Source organism: Tinamus guttatus, unplaced genomic scaffold, assembly GCF_059628265.1.
Source record: "Tinamus guttatus ecotype Peru unplaced genomic scaffold, ASM5962826v1 Tinamus_guttatus_pri_ptg000356l, whole genome shotgun sequence".
Classification (NCBI taxonomy): Eukaryota; Metazoa; Chordata; class Aves; order Tinamiformes; family Tinamidae; genus Tinamus; species Tinamus guttatus.
This window is the reverse complement of record NW_028288890.1, coordinates 1,616,874-1,631,940: the sequence shown is the minus strand read 5'-3', so window position 1 is coordinate 1,631,940 and position 15,067 is coordinate 1,616,874. Positions and strand designations below refer to the sequence as shown.

General features: G+C 63.9%; 2 protein-coding genes across 2 annotated transcripts; one reads left to right on the top strand and one right to left on the bottom strand.

The window, feature by feature from the left end:
• Positions 1–1,567: 1,567 nt before the first annotated feature.
• Positions 1,568–4,938, top strand: GAS2L2 (growth arrest specific 2 like 2). The gene is made up of 7 exons (XM_088529946.1): positions 1,568–1,925; positions 2,397–2,635; positions 2,712–2,819; positions 2,959–3,055; positions 3,343–3,622; positions 3,699–3,774; positions 4,162–4,938. The coding sequence occupies exons 1-7, from the start codon at positions 1,568–1,570 to the stop codon at positions 4,936–4,938; spliced, it is 1,935 nt and encodes a 644-aa protein (XP_088386072.1).
• Positions 4,939–8,440: 3,502 nt separating this feature from the next.
• RASL10B (RAS like family 10 member B) lies at positions 8,441–13,489 on the bottom strand. The gene is made up of 4 exons (XM_088529980.1): positions 13,378–13,489; positions 10,943–11,290; positions 9,174–9,298; positions 8,441–8,800 (listed from the first exon to the last, which is right to left on the bottom strand). The coding sequence occupies exons 2-4, from the start codon at positions 11,156–11,158 to the stop codon at positions 8,530–8,532; spliced, it is 612 nt and encodes a 203-aa protein (XP_088386106.1). The 5' UTR covers positions 11,159–11,290; positions 13,378–13,489; the 3' UTR covers positions 8,441–8,529.
• Positions 13,490–15,067: the final 1,578 nt, after the last annotated feature.

Sequence of the window (15,067 nt, the reverse complement as noted above, 5' to 3'; positions counted from 1 at the left end):
ACTGTCCCTCCCCTGCTGATGGGAGCAGCTTTCCTGGCCCCTGGCAGGGCCATGCCCGTCACCAGGGCTTCGGTGCTACAAGACACCAGCCAAAACTTGTTCCTGCGCAGGACGGGCTGGGTGCCAACGTTGCTGTTTGCTTTCTGTGACAGTTGTGGCCAGAGCGTCCTGCGCAGACACGGGCTGCGTGGCTGCTCCTGGCTTAAAAGCTCAGGGGATTTTCGGTGCTGCCAAAGAGCTGGGGACGATTGCATTTGCTTTGCAAGGAGTGGTTATAATACACCACAGGCCACAATGAATCCCAAAGGTCTGGAGACCTGATGACAAATAAAATAAAAAGTCCCCTGTATATTCAGTGTTGAGATTTCTGTTAGCACTTTTTTTTTGCTTTTAAGCCAATTTCATGTGTCTTGGAGGGCTGTATGCAATATGCTCATGGGTGCATATGGGGCAAGAATGGGCACTGCTGAGTTAGCCTAACCTTCCCTGCAGAGCAGGGTGTTTTCTGGATCAAATGGAAGGGGTAGATGATGCTGAAAAATATCTGTCTAAAGGCCATGGTGAGGAAAGCATGGAGCCTCTCTTCCCTGCTCCATCCCAGCTTAGCAGGGCTCTCTCCATGTCCTGGGAAATGTTCCTTTCTTTCTTTCCCCCCTGGGATGGAGGAATTGCACCCCAGAGCTGGGATGGGCCCTGTAGGGTGCCCTGGCTGCAAAAGGAGGTTCACAAGGGTCCTTGTGTCCTCCCGAGCTGCCTCCAGGCACGGCTCCTCCGGGGCTGCCGCGCATTCCTGCCTGGGTGGGAATAGCTGACATTCCTGCATGTCCTCCCCCAAAATGGCACTGGCGGATCCGGGCAGGAGCCGTGGAGCGCCTGGGCCTGAGAGGGTGCTGGGGGGCACCAGCACTGCCCGAGCACCGCATGAAACCCAATTCCAGCCCCACGGTGCGACCGGGGCCTCGCGGATCCGCTTTGCCAGAGGCCCTCAGGGGTGAATCCGGCCCTGCAGCAGGCAGCGGAGGAAGACGCGGGAGGAGCCGGTGCTGAAGGGTTAACGGGAAGTGTTTGGAGCCAGTCCCTTGTCACCAAGGAGAAGGCAGCAGCACTTTGGAAGGAAACAAAACACCCACTGACCAAGAGGGCAATTTCCTCTCCCAGTTGCTGCCTCTGGCTCAACTTGGACCCCCCTGGAAGAGCCGAGGGCACCGGGGCTGTCTCAGCTTCCTGGTGGGCTCGTGGCGGAAGCACGGCTGTGGCTCAGGTTGGCTGGCACCACAGGAATGGGGCCCGGGGACAGGAGCAGGTGCTGGGCTCAGGGACACCGTGTCCCCATGCAGGATCCAGCCGGAGCGCCCGGCTGCTCCTAGCGGGGTTTGCAGCACGCACAGAAGGGGACGCGGCGGCAGCGCTCACCGGCACGCAGGGACCGAGCCAACTGGACACGCGAGAGCCGCGGGAGCCAAGCGGCACCGGGTAAGGTGGCACCGTGGGGTGGGCTGGGGAAGGCCCCACGTGGAAGGTCTCCCGCTCCTCTATGTCCTCTCCAAGCCCGGGCTCCTATGGGAAAATGTCAGGGATCCCGGGCGCCGCGGAGCAGAGCATCCGCCCCTACAAGTCGAGCGAGCAGTACCTGTACGCCATGAAGGAGGACTTGGCCGAGTGGCTCAAGGAGCTCTATGGCCTGGACATCGAGGCGGGCACCTTCGTGAAGGTGCTGGAGACGGGCGCCGTGCTCTGCGCCCACGCCAACAACGTCACGCACGTGGCCGCCGAGTTCGCGCGCGCCTGCCCCGAGCGGGCCCGCCGCCTCCGCCTGCCCGCCACCGGCGTCACCTGCAACGACGTGGCCCAGCCGGGCACCTTCCAGGCCAGGGACAACGTCTCCAACTTCATCTGGTGGTGCAGGAAGGAGATGGGTATTAAAGGTGAGAGCTTCGTCGCGATGCAGGAGCCGGGCTCCCACTCATCCCGATGTCAGGTGTGCAATTCCCCTCTGCCAAATCCGGGTGTTATTCACAAGTATTTTGTTTTTATTCCCCATTTTATTCCCTGCTGTCATGGGCACCCAGCTGCCTGGCCGCCCCCAGTGGTAACTGTGTTTGCTCGGGTACAAAAATGTGCTGTGGAAGTGGAAATGCAAAGGGTATGTGCGGTCGCATGCTGCTGCCAGGGCTTAAGGCCATCAGGGCACTGTCCTGCGCCAAGCAAGGTCCTGCAAACCCCAGGCCTCGCCATCTGTGGTCATCCCAGGAAGACCATGGATACTGCTGTGAGACGGGCATTGTTGGACTTGTCCCCAGGCCACCCACTGGAATTGTGAGGTTTGGGGGTACCATGAAGCAGCATCTTTGCATTTACTTGCCTTGCCCAGCCACCCTTCCCTGTTCCTCGCCCAGAGGTCCTAATGTTCGAGACGGAGGACCTGGTGCTGAGGAAGAATGAAAAGAACTTTGTGCTGTGCCTGCTGGAGGTGGCGCGCCGGGCGTCCCGCTTCGGCATGAGCGCCCCGACCCTCGTGCAGATGGAGGAGGACATCGAGGAGGAGCTGCGCCAGGAGCTGGACCTGCCGCCGGGGGAGGCCCCACTGCCCCGGCCCCCGCGGAGGCCTCAGGACCTCCAGAACCTGGACCAGATGGTAGGAAGGTGCTGGGTGGCCAGGGAGCCGTGGGGGACGCGGGGAGCCCTGCGAGGATGTGTCGCTGCGCCCGCAGGTCCAGCACCTGGTGAGCCGCTGCACCTGCCCCGTGCAGTTCCCCATGATCAAGATGTCGGAGGGCAAATACCGCGTGGGGGACTCCAGCACCCTCATCTTCGTCCGGGTGAGCCCCCGTTTCCCTCGTGCCTGTGGGCACGTTTGCACCAGCTAAAACCTGCCACCCCCGGCCAAAGCAGAGCCGGGGTCTCAGGGAGCCCTGTCCTGCTCTGGGCACCGCGGATGCCCGCGCGGGCTCCTTGCAGATCCTGCGCAGCCACGTCATGGTGCGGGTCGGTGGCGGCTGGGACACGCTGGAGCACTACCTGGACAAGCACGACCCATGCCGCTGCACCTCGCTGTGTGAGTGCCCCGCTGAGCCCTCCGTGGCTTCGTCCCGTGGCTTTGGTGGCCACTAGAGGTCACAGCAGCCTTGGGGAAGGGGTGACCAGGTTCGCATGGCCCAACACGGGGGCTGTGGGCAGGATGGGGTGGCCATAGTGCTGGGGACCCACGCCAGCCCTCGCACGCTTGCAGCCTTGTGTTGATCCCACGTGTCGGCTCGAGAGATGCCGCAGGGGAGGGCTCTGGAGGTGGCGGATGCTCCGCGAGGGCTGGGAGCGCAGGCGCTGAGCCCCGCTGTCCCTCAGCTCACAAACAGGCCCCGAGGGCTGGCAGTGCCCAGCGGCCAGTGCAGCACGAGGTCCGGCTCTGCCCGCCAGCCCCCGGGCCCGGCCGGCCCCAGCCCGCCCTGGTGGTGAGCCGGGCACAGAGCCCGCTGCCCCCCGTCGCCTGGGGCACCTACGCGCCCCCCGGCCGCGCTGCCGGCCGCAAGCCCCGCTCGTGCCCCTCGCCCGAGGGCTCGGGCAGGACGCCGGCTCCGAGCCCTCGCCGGGAGCTGTCGGAGCCCCGCAGGGCCCCTCCGGGCAGGTAAGGGGCACCGGGGAGGGCGGGCGGTGTTGGGCACAGCCTCACGCTGTTTCACCCCGGTTTGGCCTCCTTGCAGGACGCAGGAGACGCAGCGAGCGCCCACCCCGTCCCGGCTGGTCCCCGGCAGGGAGAACGGCGCCGGGGGCCTGGAGGTGCCAAGAGGGAGGCAGGCAGGGGGGAACCCAAGGAAAAACCACCAGGAACCCATGGCAAAAAGCACCCGGCCATGGGAAGGGGGGTCCAAGCCCTGCACGGGGGCTGCCCCAGCAGCTGGCCGAGCCCCCAGCCCCAGCACAGAGCGGCCCCCGTCCCCATGGCAGGACACCCGCGGCCCGGCCCCCATCCAGGAAAACCTCCTGCGAGGGAGCCGGGGAGCCCCGCGACGGGGCCGTGCAGCGTCACCCCTCAAGCCCCTCGGCCACACGCATAGACCTGAGAGCAGCGCTAGACCCCCCAGCAAAGCCACCAGCCGCCCCCAGACCCCTCCAGCTCATTCACGGCCTGGACGTTGTGCGGTGACAGGAACCCAGGTCTCCCAGCGAGGCTGCCCGGCCGGCAGCTCCCGGGGCACCCAAGGGTGCTCGGCAGAGCCAGCGCGGGAGCAGGCGCTGCTCCGCAGCCTGGAGCAGGAGATCCGCTCCAACCTGCGGGTGCTGGAGGGAAACCCTCATCCGAAAGGAGATCAGGAAAAAAAACATCCAAAGGGAAATCATGGTGTGGAGGGGAGTGCGGGAGATGTTGCAATCTCCATTGGGAGCACCCGAAGCGACACCAGAGCTGCCACCGCAGTAACCCGGTGGCCTCGGGGCTACAGCAGCGTCGTGGCGGAGCTGTCGCGGGACCGTCAGCCGCTGCGCCCCGTGGAACTGAGCAGCTGGGTTGCCCAAAGCGCTCCGCGAGCTGCCCCGAAGGTCCCCACGTCGTTCCCGGGCAGGGCAGCCGCGGAGGGGCCGGGAGCCCCGGGCACATCACGGTGCAGGGCGGCCGCATCGCCCGCGCAGAGCGGGGACGCAGCCGGCGAGGCCGCGGGGCCCCCCGGCAGCCCCCCGAAGCCGCGGCGGTGCCTGCGCAAGCCGGCCCGGGTGCCCTCCATCTACAAGCTGAAGCTGCGGCCAAAAGTGCGGCCGCGGCGGGACCACCGGCCCGGCAAGCGCCCCTCGCGCATCCCCACGCCGCTGGGGCGCCCGGCCGGGGGCCACCGGCAGCCCCGCAAAGCAGCCCCGTCACGGCCCGCGCGCCCCGCCGAGCCCCCGCCGGCCACCCGCCCCGCTGAGGACGCGGAGGAGGAGGAGGAGGAGGAAGAGGCCTGGGTCTGATGGTGATGCCAGGGTGTTCCTGGACGCTGGTCCCTGGGAGGTGGTTGCACCCTCGGGCACTGTGGAGCGGATCCATTGCAGCAGGTTTGGTTTGGACTCATCACTCCCAATCAGGCTGCTCTTACTGGTGTGGATGAAGAAATGGGGCTCAGAGTCACAAATGGAGAGAAGGCAGCACTTTGTGGCAGGAAGAGGAGGGCTGGGCTGCTGAGCGGAGCCGGTGCTGCCAGCACCCAGGTCCCCCAGCATCAACCGTTCTGCACCTTTCCCTGTGTGTGTAATGGGACTAACAGCACTTACAGCACCAAAGACCTGAACAAACGTGTGGGATCCCTTTGATTTGCGCCAGCTGAGAGTGCCAGAGCAGCAGAAATGCTGCTCGGCTCTGACTGCATGGCCCCTGGGGCTGCCCAGAGTCTCAGTGGTTTCTGCCTTTGCTTCGCACTGCCCAGCACCGTGCAGCCTCTCCTCTGTCCAGAATGCCCATCTGAAACTTCCTTCCGTAACAAATCCCGGCATGGGCCAACAGAGATGGGATTTCTGGGAGAGGATTCGGTCAAACCCAGGGAGGAGAGGGCAAGGGGAGCCCCGAGTCGTGCTCCCTCACCCCCCAACCTTCTTTTTCCAAAGCCTTGATGTTGAGTGAAATGAAATGAGAATGAATGAGGAGAGGCTGGGTGCGAATGTACGGGTGAGGATCAAGGCACTTGCAGGCGGTGCCAGGTGCTGGCACCCACCTGGCTCAGTCCAATAGGACCCAGGTGCTTTTCCAGCCACCGCAGCCCTGGTGCAAAGGAGAGTCCAACCCCACTCTCCCAGACGTTCCCTTTGCAAACTGCTTTGGGCAGCAGAATTTCTGCCAGCCCGCACCGAAGGCCTGCGGGCTTCTCCCGTTCTCCCCAGTTCCATCACGGTTTGGGGAATTGCTTTTTAACGGCCCTTTCTGGCTGCAACCGGCATCAGAAGTTGCCCTGGCGCTGGCGCATGAGCGGCTGGGCACTTGAATGACACCGGACACATTGAAACTGTCCCCAACATGGACTTTCCAGAGCTGGTACCACATTGCACTTAATGGTCCCACTTCAGTCATTTCCCCAGGGAAGGCCACGAGCAGTTGGGCGCCGCAAGCAATGAAGAGAGCGAGCCGGGTACAGAACAAGGGGGAACAGACCTGATTTTAATTCGGTTTCAAATACCGGAGTGTGGCGTGTCATGGGCTGGACAGCCCCTGGGGGACCTCCGACAAGACACCCCCGGGAAGGCGAGTGCTAGGAAGCCTGGTGCGTGCTGGCTTGGGAATGGGAATGGTGCATCCTGGAGAGCACCACTCCCACACCAGCCTTGGCCACATGGGGCCAATCCAGGCCCTCGGTGGCACTCAGGGAAAAGAGGATTTTATTCTTTTTTGGCTGTGGAAGTAGAGTTGAGTGAGGAATCGTGTAGCAGAGCTACGGTCGTGTTTAGAGAGCGGTAACACTTTATACTAAGGGTTTCTCTCGGGAAGAGGGGGAGGCAGTTCAGCTGCGGAAGGGACTGAGCTCATTCGGCTCCAGCCCCTTACACAGCTGCACCGACCCCCTGCTCCCGATCCCGCTTTTCCTGCCTGGGAGCCGAACTCCACTCTCCCGGGAAACACGTCCTGGCAGCCCCGAGTCTCCTGGGCGCTGGGAAACGCTACCTAAGCGGCGAGTGGTTATTACTAATATAATGTTCTCTGTCTATAAAGTGCAGTAGAATATAACAATTGTATTTATAACTTTTTTTTTTTGTCTTCCAAAATACTAAATCAGATGCTATAAAAACGTGTAACTAATTGTGCTATAAACTGCAGGCTACCGGGCTATAACAAACAATGTATTGGCTTAGTCGTTGATATGTGTACGTCGGAGCACTTCAGGAATGCTTTATTCTAAGCATTTACCAGGGAGTTTCCTTACCAAACAGTCTGGGGGGGCTAAAGCTAGCGAGAGGGCACTACCATGGGCTCACGTGTGCTGCTACATCCTGGCGAGGGGAGGCTGGGACGGGCTGCGGTCACGTACAGGGTGTTTAACCCTCCGTGCTGGGCCCCGATCTGAGAAGGACCCGGGTTTCCCCCCAGCCTTTTCTCTTTCGTTTCATGTTTTTGGGCGCAGCTGGGATGCAGGGCCAGAAAAACGTCACGCACTGCCGTGGGGTTTGGAGTACTCTTAATAGAAAGTGTTACCAGGTTTGAATGGAAACTCATCGGGGGGACAAAAATCCCAGGCTGTGGGGCTGCTCTTGTTTTGCAGGGGGCCATGTCTACCAGGTCATGAGAGCCCCAGATCCGGCCATCCCGGCTGCACAGTCACTAGCCCAGTCCCTGCTTGGCCATTCAGATGCCACCACGAGTGAACTGGTGGCCTGGGGCCAAGTAAACAGGTTGGGGGGGGTCAAAAAGGGAAAAAACAAAAAAGGCCCCTTTGCCAGGCCAGGAAGCAGCGGTACCAATGGGGAGAGCATCGCCCATAGGGAACAGCTGCCCCCGGGTCCCCACACTGCAGGCGGTGACAGAGCTGGGGCCACGCGGCTGCTGGACTCATGGGCCACCTCCTCCGGCCGCGGCAGCGCTCTCGGCCCAGGATAAGAGGTAGAAAATGGGGACTTTTCCTGGGAAACCTGCTGCAACTGGGACGAGAGGACGGCGCTGCCAGGGGCGCTGGCACTATTGAGATTGCCGGGGGCAGAAAGGCTGCCCTGGTGGGAGCAGAGACACAGGGGACACGGGCACCTCTGGCTCTGGGGCCAGCTCAGACACGGGCTGGCGGCTGGGATTCGGGGAAAGGGCTGCGTTCCAGCCACCCATCTCTCTTTTGCCGTTCCTGCCTTGGTTTCAACTAAAAATTCTGCTGGGAAATGGAGCCCAGCAAGCAGGAACGAGCCCGGTGGCTCCAGTGGAGGTGAACGGAGGTGAACAGAGGCTCCCTGCTTGCCAGACCACAGGGCCGGGATGGTTTTCCAGCAAGAAAAGCCACCTTGGGGCAGTCTGGGGACGTGGTGAACAGCAGCGCAACGGGGGCACTGGCGGTAAGGGAATAGAAAGGGGCAGAGGGGGGGTGGAAAGATGGAGCATGAGTTGGAGGAAGCCCAGGCTGGAGAAGAGGAGCTGGTGAGGGGAACACCAGCGTTTTCTCGAGCCAGGGGCCTGACCGGCTGCACTGCCGTGCCCAGGTGCCCGTGACTGGCCAAGAGACCAGCTCAGGCTGGCAAGGAGCAGGGACACGGTGGTGAACGGCAAGGTAGGAATCTGAGGTCTACAGGAGAGCTCCAGGGCCATCCCTCTCCATGAGCATTGCCCAAAGCCAGCCCATAGGGATGGCCTGGAGGCCCCCTCCATCGAAGCAGCCGAGATACAACCCACCTCTACGCAGTGCTGGCCCCGGGCACTGGGAGGCAGCAAGAGGCCTTGGGGTTCGCAGGTTTAGCCAAGGTCCATCCTCACCCCTTGCTACCCACGGCATCATCGCCATGCTCCGGGCAGTACCAGGTGTCCCGTCCCAGCATGTCCCCCCAGCAGCAGCCCGTCCTCTCCTCCTGCTGCCGCTCAGCTCCGCGGGGGCCCAGGAGGTCTCACATGATGGTGCATCGGTTCCTGCGCAGGGCGCCCTGGAAGCGGATCGTGGTGTGGACGTGCTTGCAGCGGGCGCAGCCCACGCTCTTGAGGAGTTCACTGAAGAGCAGCAGGATGTGCCAGTTGTACTTGGCCGAGCACTCGATGTAGCCGCACTTCCACGTCTTCTTCACCAGGTTGGAGACGTTCCAGCGGGGGATCACCCGGCCCTTCTGCAGGTCCCGCTTGTTGCCCACAATGATGATGGGCGTCTCAGAAGTGCCAATGACCCTGAGAACAGAAGAGGATTGGAGGAGGAGAGAAGGGGACCGGACACAGAGCAGAGCTTGTCCTGCCCATCCTGCTGCCTCATGGACCAGCCCATGAACCCCAACCCACCCCAAAGTGGGTCCTGGTGGCACCTCAACTGCTTTCAAGGGAGGTGTGTGCCAGGCAAACACGCTGCCCTCTCATCCTCCCTCATAGCCTCCAGCCATGCTCACATCTGGCCAAAGGTGATCTCCAGACACCTCCTGCCTTGACCGCTTGTGATGACGGCACATGCTCTGCCTACGTGGCGGGTTTTGCCTTAGCTATCGTGCTCCATCCGCTGCAAAGGGTGACAAGGAGCAGCGGGTGCCACAGGGCTGAGCGGGGCACCTACCTCGTCTCCAGGATCTGCTGTCGGATCGTTTTGATGTACTCGAAGCTGTCAAAGCAACAGATGTCATAGACCAGGATGTAGGCATGGACGCTCCGGAGCCCCCTGCAACACACGTCCGCCCACTCCTGCAAGGTGCAGAGAGGGGTCAATCCTCGCTCGGGCCGTGTGCCAGCCCCGTTGGAGACGCTGCGGCACCGGCGGGTTTTCCAGGGAGGGGGGAACCCTCTGCAGGCTCTGGCCTCCTGCAATTCCCCTGCATCTCCACCACCCCCCAACTAATCCAGGGGATGGATAAGGGGATTTGTCAGTCCCGATTCCTCTCCTAAATGAGGATTAAACCCTGCTGCGTTGTGAAGGTGCCTTAATGGAGCTGGGCAGACGGGCTGGGTGTGATCCTGGGCCCCAGGCAGCGGCTGCGCGGGGAAGGACTCAGCGCAGAGAGCATCACCCTCTACGGGCTGCAAATTAGGTCTCTTAATTAGCAATGTCCCCTGGAGTTTGAGGTAATGGGTGAGCAGAGTCTGCTCATGGCAGGCCAAGGTTTTTGCATGATGTGGCAGTGGAAAACTGCCCCAATTTCCTATTTCTCTCCCTGGCCACAGGTACATCTGCAGTCGAGCAGAGGCAGTGGCTGGAGGAGGGTATTTTCATCTCCTCCCCGGCTGTGTTAAGGTTGCAGGGACCCAGGGGAAGTGCACCAAGAGGGAAGCACATCAGCACTCCCTGCACAAGGCACTTTTCTACAGTGAATCACTCTGGTATGTTTACGGTGTTCAGAAATGAGGAAAAATGTGAAGACCATGGAGATGATAAGACAACGCTTGGGGCCTGATTATCTGAGAACCTGGGAAAGACGCAGCTTCCGATGCTCCATCCCTGTGCGCCAGGGTGCTCAGGGGAGGCTGGATGGCGGTGATGCCATGGAGGAGGAAGGGTCATGGGGAGACATCACCAGGCTTATCCGGGCCTCTTTCCCTCCCTCCCTTCCCAACTCTTCTCCTCCCCTCTGGGATAACTCTGTGATCACCTCCTGCTCCCTGGAACCCCCGGCTATTCCCACCATGGCACAGCAAGGAACAGCATCACTAGGGTCAATAAATCAGGCCAATAAATCACTCTTTGCTATTTCAGGCTCTCTCTGACTGACTTTTCCTTCCCAGCTCACTCCTCCTCTCCCTGGGAGCGCTCACCTCTCCTCATCCCTGACAGCCACCAGCACCGAGGGCGCCTATATAACATATAGCCCCGTCCCCACACACGGGGCAGCTGTATGCTTACATCAACTGACCAGAGACACCAGCGGTCCCAGCCCTGGTGGAGATGCCACCATCCATGGGGCCATCCCAGCACATCCCGGTCCCTCCACTCATCCTCTGGCAGCGCTGGAGCTGACGGAGACCCGGCTCAGTGTTGCCTCATCCGAGCGAGCTGGGCTCCTCAGCTCCCTGACGGGTCCAAGCCGGTACCGGCCACAGCAGCACTAACCCACTGCCACCACGAGTCACCAGCACAACACCAAGATGGGGCAGCAGCCAAGTGGCCGGCCAGGAAATGCAGCATCCCATGGAAAGCCCCTGTCCCAGATATCCACATGTGCTCTTGGGGAAAGGCCTCTCCAGACGACCATGCATGGAGTAACCTGGAGCCAAAGCCTAGGAGTCCACCAGGGAGATCCGTGAGGAGCTCCGACCCAGAGAGGCCCGTGATGGAGTTTCTCCTTTAGGAAGGAGCCGTCGGCATGGCGGCCCCGCTCTGCCCAGCTCACCTACCTGCAGGGTGTTGACCGGGAAGGCTGTGATGGGCGGGAAGTCCATGATCTGCAGGTCGTGGACGTGGCCGTTCATGACCACGGCGGGCAGGTAGACGCGGCGGGCCGTGGTGGGCACGCAGACCTCGCTGAACTCGTTGTAGAGGAACTGGCGGACGATGGCGCTCTTCCCCACGCCTTGGGCTCCCAGCACGGCAATCTTGAACGTTGTCACCATGCCGGACGGTGCCCTGCTCGCGCCCGCCGCCCGCTGCCCTGCTGCTGCCCCTGCGGCACCGAGGCTGCATATTCCCGCGGCGGGGGGATCAGCCCCAGGCAGGACACATCTCCCCTCCGCGCCAGCTCCTCACTGCGGGAGCAAGGAGAAGACGGTCAGATCCCACTTGGAGGCACCCTCCATAGCAATGTCTTCAGGCAACATTTTCCAAGCAGGAAAGAGGGCTACGTGCTCCGGGAGCACTTATCCCCATCCCATCCCCAGGATGGGCCTTGGTGCTGTGAGGCCCCTTGGGTCCTACTCCAAGGCTCCCACTCTTTGGAGCCAGGGGCTGAGCAAACCTTGCCCTGAGTCCAGCAGGAAGCTCCTCACCCAGTTTCCTGAACTGCCACCAGCTGCGCAATCCCATCCGTCCCTCCTCTCCTCCCGCTTGGCCCTGGGCACAGGCACCTTCCTGCTTCCCAGGACGGTGCCCTCTGATGCCTCCCCCCATCCCGGGACAGGACAGGTCTCCAGCTCAGGGGACCTTGGTGCTGGCCAGCACAGATGGTCCCTTCGCAGCCCCTGAGCAATGACAGCAGCGTCTCAGTGGCCCTGGGGCCACCTCAGGCGCACTGTGCCCAGGACGCCCATGCTGAGCTCCTCTCCTGGCAGGCTGCTCTTCAACAGGTTTGGGACCCTGGGAGATATTTTTCCCTCTAGTTTTTCTTTTTCCTCCAGCCCTGTCCCAGGGCCTCGGCAGGCCCTGCAGCTCCACGGAGACTTTCTCGGCCCTTCCAACATCCTAAGGCCACAGGGACGAAGGGAAGGGCCAGGCTGTAGCAAGATCAAGGAAACTGCCTGCGAGCGGGACCCAGGAACAGCGGATGGGGCTGGGAGCAGCTCCGGTGCCATCCCGCACTGGGGAATCCATCTTCTCTCTGCTTGGACAGGCAGAATTGCCTTTTGCCGGGGACGGGGGAATCTCTGGGAGCCTGCGGGTGACAGCTTTAATGTATAATTTCAGGGTTGGAGCGATTTGGCAATTAACTTGATGGAGGCTAATTTGGGAGGCAGCTGCTGGGGCGCGTCCTCCAGCCGCGGTCGGGCGCCTGCTCCTCTCCGGGCCGGCCCTCGGCTCCCGACCTCTCCGGAGCCTCCATGTCCTGGGTGCAAACAGGCTCACGCCGTGAGGGAGCCCCGGGGGAGCAACCTGGGGGAGAGCAAGGCTGGGGGCTGTTTTATTTCTCCTGACTACCACTTTACCCTACCCTGGAGCAGGTACTTTTGTGACACCCATTTCTGCCTCCCCGCAGGCTCCCCAGCTCCCAGCAGGAGCAGCACCCTCGGCCCGCGGCTCCCACGGGGGCTCCTCACAGGCCCCAGCAGCTGCAAGGCAAAGAGCCCAGGGGAACCGGACTCGTGCCCGGCTGCCTTGTCCCCCGGGGCTGCAGGGGCGCCCGGTGCTGCTCTGTGGCCACCTCCTTCCTCACTGTCATGGGAAACTGAGGCAGGAGCGGGAGCAGGCGGGGTGGCCGCGGCGGGAGCCGAGCGCAGGGCTCGGCAGCGCTCTAGCCACTAGGCCGAGCTCTCTGCTCGCGCAGCAGCGCGGGGCTGGGGCTCTCCGGGCAAGATGCTCCGCTGCTCGGCTGCCCCGGCACCGCCGTGTCCCCACAGGCTCCTGCCGTGACCTTGGCCGCGCCACCAAAACCCAAACTCGTGACTCCAAAACACCGAGGGGGCCAAGTGAGCGTGAGGGCCGGGAGGAGCCCCGTTCTCTGAAGCCCTGCAAGGACAGGCCACGAGCGGGGCTGCTGGGGGCTCCCTGCAGCCACCTCCACCCGGCGAGGTCCGCCGGCCAGGATGGGGACGCGGGCGATGCCACGGCCGCGATGCTCTCGCCCGTGCTGGGCACCCGAGGCCGGAGCATCCCCCGTACAGCAGCGCACACGCTACCCACCGACCCCCCTCGCCGGTGGGCGCCCGGGTGGGTACCCGGGGGCTGCCGCGTGGATCGTCCCGCGGGACCCCCCCCCCAAAGCGCCCCCCGTGCCCATCCCCAGCCCCCCCCGCCGCGGGCCGGGCAGCGCCGGGTCCAACTTTGTCCCCGCGGCCACCGCGGAGCCCCCCGGGCCGGCGCCGCCCGCGCCCGCCCCGCCGCAACTTGGCCCCCGCGCTCCGCCGCCCCCGGCCCGGCCCGGCCCGGCCCCGTTCCCGGCTCCCGCCCCGGTCCCCCCTACCTTGCGGCCGCTGCCCGCGCCGCCCCTGCCCGCCGCTGCCATGCGGAGAGCCCGGGCGCGGCGGGGCGGGCGGCCCCGCTGCAGAGCGGCGGCCCTGGCGGCAGCCCCAGCCCGGCCCGGCCCGGCGCGGCCCGAGGTGCCGGGCGGCGGCGGCGGTTGCAGGCGCCGGGGCGCGGAGCCCGCCGCGCTCCGGAGGCTCCGCCGGGGGGGTTGGCACGGCCGGGAGGGGGGTGCGAGGCCGCAGGGGGGTGCGAGGCCGGCGGGGGGGACAGGCAACGGGCAGGCGGGGATGGAGGCGCTGCCGGGTGGGAGGGAGCGACGCTCGGGAGACGGGCAGGGCGCCCGGGGGAGCGGGCAGTGCCCGGGGAGGGAGGGTGGCGGATCCCAGGGAGCAGCAGCAGCCGGGGAGGAGGGATGCGATGCCCGGCGCGCAGGCAGTGCCCGGGGAAGGAGGGATGCGATGCCGGGGCGCAGGCAGTGCCCGGTGCAGGGGGAGGGAGGGCTGCAGGGTCTGGCCGGCCGAGGGGGCTGCAGATGCTGCCCAGGCTGAGCGGCAGGGAGGCAGCAGGGCCCCCAGCTGCTGCCGGGTCTCTGGGGAGGTGCTGCTGATCAAAGGCCCTCCCCTGTCCCCCCGCAGTGTGCTGGGCACGACGCTGTCACCCTTTCTTTCCCCAGCGCCCGGCAGCACCCGTGCCCTCACACACAAGAGCCCCCCAGGGCCTCACTGCTCCGGGCAGGGCGGCAGGACCCGGCAGATCTTCCCCTCCCCTGGCCCCGCTGCAGGTCCCTTCGCCTCCCCGCCGCACCACAGAGCCCCTGGGGACCCCCAGGTGCTCTGTGGGGCCAGGCGGGTTCCCTGAATCTGCTCTCCCAAGGACAGTGGTGAGGAGATGCTCCCAGCCCCACATGCTGAGGGACCGCAGTGAGGAGGGACATTTGTGCTGCAGCACCTGGGTCTGGGGGACACCCAGCGCTTACCTGTGTCGCAGTGCTGAGGAGGAAGCTCACGGTGCATCTCGAGGGGTGGCCGAGGGGTTCCCTGCACCTCCCTGCTGCTCCCTGCGGCGCTGGGAGGCACCGGGGTGAGCGGCCGTCCCCGTGGCCTGGGGACCTCACGCTCTCCCACAGACTCTCATCCCACCAAGTGCAGGATGTGGCAGAGCCCTCACACCAGCCAGGGCACGGCCAGGATCCCCCCGCGCTGGCAGCACTCTCAGCTGGGAAAATGACTGTCTAGGCTGAGGGGCTGCACGTCCCCCTCTGGGTTCCCTAGGGATGGAGATCAGCGTCAGGCTCCTGGCCACCAGCTCCCACCCCGAGATGCCCGGAGCTCAGGCCAAGGAACCATCAGGCCACTTCCACGCTGGCCACTTCGTTTCTTCCTTCCTTCCCTGGGGAAGAGGATGGTGACATTGGCCCCATGGAGCAGCCTTCCCACGAGTCAGTGCCACAAACGGGGCAGAGATCCATGGCATGAAAAGGGCTTTCCAGCCCCGCTTCCCTTGTCCCACATTCCACCCAGGCCGAGATTTGGGCTTATCTGGCTGCGGAGCCGCCTGGCACGCGCTGCTGGGGCCGCATTCTGGTGGCGGGTCAGGACCAGTCCTGGATGCGGCCGCTCTTACATAAGCTCTTAGCTCCGTTTCCCAGCATCTCCGCCAAGCAGCCCGCAAGGTTTCGGGAAAGGGCC

What these genes read in the sequence shown, in the direction of transcription:
- GAS2L2 (XM_088529946.1), top strand. Translation starts at nt 1,568, where the DNA reads ATGTCAGGGATCCCGGGCGCCGCGGAGCAGAGCATCCGCCCCTACAAG. An exon ending in GCACCCTCATCTTCGTCCGG is followed by an intron (nt 2,820 to 2,958) that starts GTGAGCCCCCGT and finishes GGCTCCTTGCAG; the next exon opens with ATCCTGCGCAGCCACGTCAT. An exon ending in ACGGCGCCGGGGGCCTGGAG is followed by an intron (nt 3,775 to 4,161) that starts GTGCCAAGAGGG and finishes CAGGTCTCCCAG; the next exon opens with CGAGGCTGCCCGGCCGGCAG.
- RASL10B (XM_088529980.1), bottom strand. Translation starts at nt 11,158, where the DNA reads ATGGTGACAACGTTCAAGATTGCCGTGCTGGGAGCCCAAGGCGTGGGG. An exon ending in TCCCGGTCAACACCCTGCAG is followed by an intron (nt 9,299 to 10,942) that starts GTAGGTGAGCTG and finishes TGCACCTTGCAG; the next exon opens with GAGTGGGCGGACGTGTGTTG. An exon ending in CAGCAGATCCTGGAGACGAG is followed by an intron (nt 8,801 to 9,173) that starts GTAGGTGCCCCG and finishes TTCTGTTCTCAG; the next exon opens with GGTCATTGGCACTTCTGAGA.